The 8,215-nt window shown below is 23.5% G+C and overlaps 1 protein-coding gene across 4 annotated transcripts in view; it reads left to right on the forward strand.

The window, feature by feature from the left end:
* Positions 1-8,121, forward strand: part of LOC122507762 (hexokinase type 2) — a 53,174-nt gene extending 45,053 nt beyond the window's left edge. For all 4 annotated transcript variants that reach the window (XM_043620645.1, XM_043620644.1, XM_043620647.1 and 1 more), the window contains exons 3-7: positions 622-977; positions 1,479-1,578; positions 3,571-3,925; positions 4,658-4,928; positions 7,368-8,121. In XM_043620645.1, coding sequence (XP_043476580.1) covers positions 622-977; positions 1,479-1,578; positions 3,571-3,925; positions 4,658-4,928; positions 7,368-7,445 — 1,160 coding nt within the window. In that variant the 3' untranslated portion in view covers positions 7,446-8,121. The remainder of the gene's footprint in view (positions 1-621; positions 978-1,478; positions 1,579-3,570; positions 3,926-4,657; positions 4,929-7,367) is intronic.
* Positions 8,122-8,215: the final 94 nt, after the last annotated feature.

Here is an 8,215-nt window from a genome sequence, read left to right on the forward strand (position 1 = left end):
AAATTTTTGAAAATAATTGAATTTTGAAGAAAAATTTTTTTATTTATTAAGGTAATAATTGGCATTTTTTCGAGATTTTTTTTGTAAATTTTGAAAATAATTGAATTTCTGAGAAGAACTTTACTACTTTTGAAAATAATTGAATTTCTGCAATCATTATTTGTAACTGCTTCAAAATCCAATTTGTTTGAGTGTTTTTAACTGAAATTCTTCTATAAATCCATTATTTTTAATAATCAATTAAACATATATTACAAAATTTAACTGATTTCAGATGAATTTTAGTTAAAAATTTTTTTTAAATCTAAGTTTTTTTATATTTCTAATTAAATTCATTCAAAACTGAAATTTTACAAAATTTTAAATCAAAATCTTTTAAAGTTAATCTACTTATGAAAATAGTAGTCGCAATTCTTTTAAAATTGAATTAATTTTGAAATATTTAAGCGAAATTAAATTTCTAGAATAAACACAGTAACTTTAAAAAACAACAATTTTCCAGGATTTCGATCAAAATTCCGACTTTTTCAGGTTTTTTCAAAGTTTATAAAATTCCCTGACATTTCCTGGAAGCAAAATTCCAAAAAAAATTTGATTTTCGAATTTGATTTTTCTTTACAGAAAAGGGTAACTTCCTAGCCTTGGACTTGGGTGGAACAAATTTCCGAGTACTTTTGATCACACTAGACGGACAAAATTTCGATATGAAGAGTAAAATTTACGCCATACCACAGAGCCTAATGTTGGGAACTGGTACTCAGTTGTTTGATCACATCGCACAGTGTTTGGCACTTTTCGTTAAGGATCTCAAACTTGAGAATGAAGTTCTACCTCTTGGATTTACATTTAGTTTTCCATTGGTGCAAGAGGGCCTCACAGAAGGAAGACTCGTGAGGTGGACAAAGGGTTTTAATTGCAGTGGAGTCGTTGGCGAGGATGTTGTCGCTCTACTAGAAGCGGCCATCGAAAGGAGAAATGTAAGCAAATTAATTATTACAAATTTTTTTTCTATAACGAAGAAATTAATTACATTCTAACTCTAACTCTAACTCTAACTCTAACTCTAACTCTAACTCTAACTCTAACTCTAACTCTAACTCTAACTCTAACTCTAATTTTAACTCTAACTCTATTTCTAAATCTAATTTTAACTCTAACTCTATTTCTAAATTACACTCTTAAATCTGAACCAGAGAAAATTTTACTGATTTTAATTCAGTGGACAAGTTTTCTTTAATTACTCAGTGAAATTTCATTGTGAGAATTAGTAAAAACTACTGATTCTGAGTAAAATTCCACTGATTTAGAAAAAAAGTCGTCCACTGAAATTAGAAAATTTTCATTGATTCAGATTTAGAGTGTATTACGAACAAATTACGTAGTAATTAACGTTAATTATCGTAATTAGCAGTAAATTTTTTCTAACCAATAATTTTCTGATAAAAGAGATTTTCAACTTTCTTTATTTTATCCCTCAGGATGTCAAGATTGACGTTTGTGCCATTTTGAACGACACCACTGGTACCTTAATGTCCTGTGCTTGGAAAAACAAAAATTGTCGCATTGGACTTATTCTTGGTAAAGAAATAATTTTTCTTATCAAAAGTTTTCCTATCGAAATTCAAACAATTTGATAATTTTCACACTCGAGTTTTACATCCACTCAATAATTAAAATATAATGAAAGAACTTTTCAATCTCGAACATTTGAATTTCAATATTATTATATTATATGTTCAAGTAATTTTAATCCAAAAATACTGAAATAATTCATGATATCCAAACATACATTGAAAAAAAAAAAAAATTTTGATCCAAATAATCCTTTATTTGACAAATGTTTATCAAATAAATATTTATTTGAATCCAATAAAATCCAATAATATTTACTTTCAAACAATATTTACACTACTGGAAAGAAATTTAATTGATTCAAATAACCGATTAATTGTCTATTGCCAAATAAATATTTATTTGAATCAAATAATTTGTCATTAATTCAAATAAATTGTATTAAAACCAATAATTTAAGTATTTAAAGTAAATTAATCGATTTAAATAAAAATTTTTTGATTTAACATGGACAGAAAATTTTATTTGTAATAACGATAAATTTCGCTAGAATAGCGAAAGTTTTAACTGAAATAATTAAAAATTTTGCTAATACAATGAAAATTGTAGTTGTTCCAGCAAAATTTTTTTTTTCGTGAATTAAATATTTAATTGATAATAGTCAAGTAATCGGTTATTTGAATCAAATAAATTTGTGTTTTCAGTGTACTATTCAAATAATTTTTATTGAAATCAAATACATTTTTTTAAACCAATTTCAGTATTCAAAACAAATACTATTTAATTGGCTTAAACAAAAGTTATTTCATATAAATAAATAAATAGTTATTTGCTAAATAGATTTATTTGAATCAAATAATAATAAAACTCGAATCAAAAAATTTTCAATTAAATCAAATAAATTGTATTTGAACAGTTAATTATTTCCCTAAAATTCTTAACGTTTAAATAAACGAAATTTATTATTATTAATTAAAATAAAAAAATTAAATTAAATTAAACTTAAATAATTTTATTAATTAAATTTATTATTATTAATTTATTATTATTTTTTTTATTTATTTTTCTTCAAATCAAAATTGTATTGCAACAATATTGCGTCACGTATTAAGAAAGTAAATTACAATGATTCTAAAAGTTTAATTTTGTATTTGCTTTTACGACGGTTAGTAATTTTTTGAAAATATTTATATTAGCACAAGACTCCGTTCATTTGAATAATTTGGAACTTGTGAATCCTTAATAATAATTTCAGTATTTAAAGAAAATAATATTTAATTGACGCAAATAAAAGTTACTTGAAACAATTAAATATTTCTTTGATAGTAAAAAATTTTTGTTTATCTTTTATTTTTATTTTGATATTGGTAATATGATTTAAATCCAAAAAACTCAATTTTTATTTCTAAATTGTTATTGAACCAATAATTTTATTCCCCTAAAATTCTGAACGTTCAAATAAACAAAATTTATTTATTTCTTCTTCGAATAAAAAATTTTATTGCAATAATATTACATCACGTATTGAAAAAACAAATCATAATGATTCTAAATGTTTAATTGTGCTTTTTCTTAAAGTCAGTAATTTTTTTAAATATTCATTTTGGAGCAAAATTCTGTTCATTTGAACGTTCAAAATTTGTAGATACTTCGGTAGATACTTCGGTATTTAAAGCAAATACTATTTATTTGACTGAAATGTAAGTTACTTGATAAAAATAAATATTTGATTGATAAAAGTAAATATTTAATCAATAGCAATAAATATTTATTTAATAGAAATAAGTACTTGATTGATATAAATAAAAATTTGATTGATGGAAATAAATATTTGATTGATAGAAATCAAAATTTCATTGATAGAAATAAATATTTGATTGACAGAAATAAATAATTATTTGATAATAGACGAATAATCGCTTATTTCAATTAAATAAATTTCCTCTCACCGCAATGGAAATGAAGTAATAACTAACGACAATTGTTTATTTATTATAGGAACCGGAAGCAACGCCTGTTACGTGGAGAAGACACAAAATACAAAACGTGCAATGCCTGGAAAATACTCACAGAACAAACCAGACATGCTAGTAAATATGGAATGGGGTGCATTTGGCGAGAGGAATACTCTCGACTTTTGTCTCACCGAATTCGACAGGGATGTTGATCAGAATTCAATTAATCCCGGAAAACAAATTTTCGAGAAAATGATCTCTGGCATGTATATGGGAGAATTGGCCAGATTAGTTCTAGAAAAACTCGTCAACAATGGTCTTCTATTCGGTGGAAAATGTCCCAGTGAACTCAGAAAACGGGGACAATTCTTCACTAAATACGTATCAGAAATTGAAAAGTGAGTATTTTTTTAAGTAATTAAAAATTTATTCTTTATTTTCTAATTACTTGATTTACTAAGTACTCCTAATTTTAAAACTAAATACTAATTCTTCAAAATACAGTGAAACCTGTCGAAATACAACTCGATTTTTGAAAATTTTTATTACAGTAAACAGTCCTTGAAAAATTGTTTTATAATTTAATTTTGTATTTTTACAATATTCTGGAACTAAGTGAAAATAATTCTTCTTAGACATTTTTGAATACAAAAAAATTTTTTAAATACAGTTGCATTCCGACAGGTTCGACTGTACGAAAATAAAAAAATCGTAGTTGAATTTACAATTAAATAAAGGGGAAAATACTATCACTGAAAAAAATTTATTTGATTCAAATAAACAATTACTTATCTACTTTCCTACTTTTTAACGTTTTTAACCAAAAGTCTCAGAAAAATATTGTTTTATTCTTTTTGGTTTCGTGAAAAAAAATATTTTTCGACGCTCAGCGTCGATGCCCACTTCAAGGGTCTTTTACTTGAATCAAATAATTTTTTTTCAATCAAACAAAATTGTATTTGAAGCAAATACCATTGAATTGACTTAAATGAAAATTATTTGCTACAAATTAAAAATATTTGATACAAATAAATATTTATTTTAGAATTGTTTATTGGAATCAAATAAATGTTGTTTTCAGTAATAAGTAAATTTTCAAAATACTAAAGTGGAAAATTTTTAATTTTTAGCGACCCGAAGGGAAAATACACCAACTGCCGGGAGGTTTTAGCGGAAATTGGAGTTAGAAATGCCAGTGATCAAGACTGTGAGAATGTGAGATATGTTTGTTCGGTTGTATCAAGGAGAGCGGCACATCTTGCAAGTTCGGGAACAGCTGCCGTTCTTAATAAAATAGGAGAAGAAAATGTTACCGTCGGTGTTGACGGTTCCGTTTACAGATTTCATCCTCACTTCCACGATCTCATGACGGAGAAAATTAGCCAATTACAAAACCATAAGGTACTATTATTTTTTTCACCGCAATTAATAATAGAAACAACAACGAAACAAATTCAAATATTTTTTTAAATTATTAAATATTTTTTTTTCATTATATTATTAAAAAAAGAAATATCGAATTTTCAAAAATTTCCAGACAGTCAATTTTTAACATTATTTTTTATCAAGTTCAGAAAATGTACAATAAATTCTGTAAATTTGAATTAGTTTTTTACTAAAACAATTTTTTTACTCAAACAAATTTACTAATTTGAATAATTAGTCTCTGAATTTATGCTTTTTAATTAGTAAATTTTACTAATAAAAATAATAATCTCTACTAATTTATAAGTAAAATTTTCTAATTCAGAAGCAAAAAAAGTCACTAATTGAAATTTGTAAATATTTTTATTAATTCAAATTTAGAGAGTTGATTATAAATTTTCTGGACTTAATCAAAAATAATGTTAAAAATTGACTGTCTGGAAATTTTTGAAAATTCGAGATTTCTTTTTCTAATTTAGTAATTTCTACTAATTTATAAGTAAAGTTTACCAATTCAAAAGCAAAAAGTCAATTTTCTTGAAGAAAAGATTTTCTATTTTAATTTATGTACTTTTTCCCAACATTTTTTTTGCATTGTTTTATGCTCCAAAAATTCGGAACGTTCAAATGAATGAAATGCTTTTTCAATATAAATATTTTCAAAAATTATTAACAGCAGTGGAAATTAGAATTGCAAATTAAACAAATTTCAATTTTTATCAATTATTTTTTAATAACTGAAACAATATTAATTATATAATAGAATTTGAAATTGAAAAGAAGAAAAATAAATTTTGTTCTCTTTGAACGTTAAGAACTTATGTCTCTCATGTTTTGAACGTTCTAATGAATCAAATTTATTTATTTCATTTTCAAAATCAATTTTTATTGTAATAATAATAGGCCTTTATTTAAAAAATAATTTATGTTTCAAAATATTTAATTTATGTTTTTCATTGTTTATTTAGTGAGTAATGTATAAAAATATTTATATTGAAAACATTTTGTTCGTTTAAATGTTCAGAATTTTTTTAACAAAAAAACTTTGAGAACACCAATGTTTCTTGATCAACAAAAAAGAAAATTGAATTCAACAAAAAAAAAATTGTTTTTCTTTAAGCGAAAATTTAAACAAATTGCAGGGTTGACAGAATTTTAGGGAAATCAGGGAAAAATCAGGAAATTTTATCAAAAGTACTGGAAAAAGTATTACATTTTTAGAATTGTATAAAAAATTAAAATTAAATTTAAACTTAATTTAAGGAAAAAGTCAGCAAATTTTATCAAAAGTACTGGAAAAGTATTAAATTTTTAGAATTATATAAAAACTTTTGGTCTTAGGTGTCCACTAACTTTTGGAAATATTAAAAACAATTAATTCTTGAATTTTTTATCTATTCACCTCATACACTGAAAAAAAAATTTATTTGATTCAAATAGAAGATTACTTGTCTATTATCAAAAAAATATTTACTTGAATAAAATAATTTTTATTTAATTTAAGTCAATTAATTTGCTTCAAATACCGAAATTATTGGTTCAAATACAATAATTATTTGATTTAAGCAAAAATTATTTTATTCAAGTAAATATTTATTAGATAATAGTCAAGTAATTTATTATTTAAATTAAAAAAATTTTTGGTTCAGTGTATAAATTAAAATAAACAAATATAATAAATAAATAAATTGAAATGTCCATTAATTTTAATTGAAAAATTAAAATTTTCTATTTCTAACTGTATAATTATGAACTTTACAGAATATAAAATTGAATTTGTTTCAGGTAACTTAATTCTTTAAACTTTCATAAAATTATTATTCATGAATTAATTAGGGAAAAAATTTACTTAAAAATTCAAAACATAATTGAATTTTGCAATTTATGTTCGTAATTTTTATAAATAATTGAATTTCAGACAGTTCTATAAATTGAATGTTTTGAAAATTTTAATTCCTGCAAACAAAATTTTTTTTAAATAAAATAACCGATTACATACTTGTTTATTATAAAATAAATATTTACTTCAATCAAATAATTTTGATTTAAATAAAAATTTTTTGATTCCAGTAAATATTTAATTGATAATAATTAAGTAAACTGTTATTTGAATCAAATAAATTTGGTTTCAAATTTAGTTTGAAAAAAATTATTAATTTTTCGAATATTTTCACAATTTTTAATATTCTATCTGAAAATCAGGGGAAAATAAACTGAAATTTTTGTGGCAACCCTCGTTTGTAAATTTACAAATGAATTTACTTTTGCTTAAGCAAAAGAAATTTAAATAGAAATTTTTACATAAATATATAATAAATTATTTTCGAATATCTTCAAAGTAGAAAAATATTTCATCAATCAAATAATAAATAACACGCGATAAAAATGAAAATAAAAAAAATATTTTCTTTTCAGTTCGACCTGATGCTTTCCGAAGACGGTAGTGGTCGTGGTGCAGCACTTGTCGCTGCGGTAGCATCACAAAAACGGTGAAGATAACAACGGAGCCATATTATCCACATTAGAATAAAATTAAATGTATAATTAAATACAAATTGATACACTGTTGTACATATAGCACAAAAGAAATTCGTAGCCAATGCGGGCTAGTCCCAATTAAATAGCTGATTGTAAATTAAAATTTACTATATATAAATTACTATATATAAATAATATAAACACGACCTCGAATCTATTTCGACTAATTCAAAAAATCTGCTTTGTTCGATTCAATTAACGAAAATTGATCGAAAATCGCGTTCTCAATATTTTTGAAGGTCCTCGACACAATTTATTAACTATTTTGTGCTCTCAACCTTCAAATATTTACATGTTTCGTGTTCTTTTAACTATTTTGATACGAATCGTGGGTGTAAAAAAAAAACAAAAACCAACGCAATCTCGCACTATTATAAAATAATAATTTATTAAATAATTATTATAGAATCAACGAAAGTATCACCACATAATATTATAAAAATTATATTAGTGATTTTCTGCAAAAACATTTTGGGCAATAAATACTGCCGCGAGAGCACTACAAAAGAAAAAGAAAAAAAAGAGCAGTGCTCTTTAATTGCTTTGCAAAAATAAAATTCTTTTTGTAAATTATATATATTATATAATAGCGCGCAATTAAAACGATTTATTCTACTATATAGAAAAAAAAGTGAAAATGGAATCGAAAACAAATTTTTAAAAAAGACATTGCCTATTTGTACAGCTAAAAATCAACATCTATTTATGAGAAATGATTTTTTTAT

The sequence above is a fragment of the Leptopilina heterotoma genome, unplaced genomic scaffold (genome assembly GCF_015476425.1).
Source record: "Leptopilina heterotoma isolate Lh14 unplaced genomic scaffold, ASM1547642v1 Lhet_51, whole genome shotgun sequence".
NCBI lineage: Eukaryota > Metazoa > Arthropoda > Insecta > Hymenoptera > Figitidae > Leptopilina > Leptopilina heterotoma.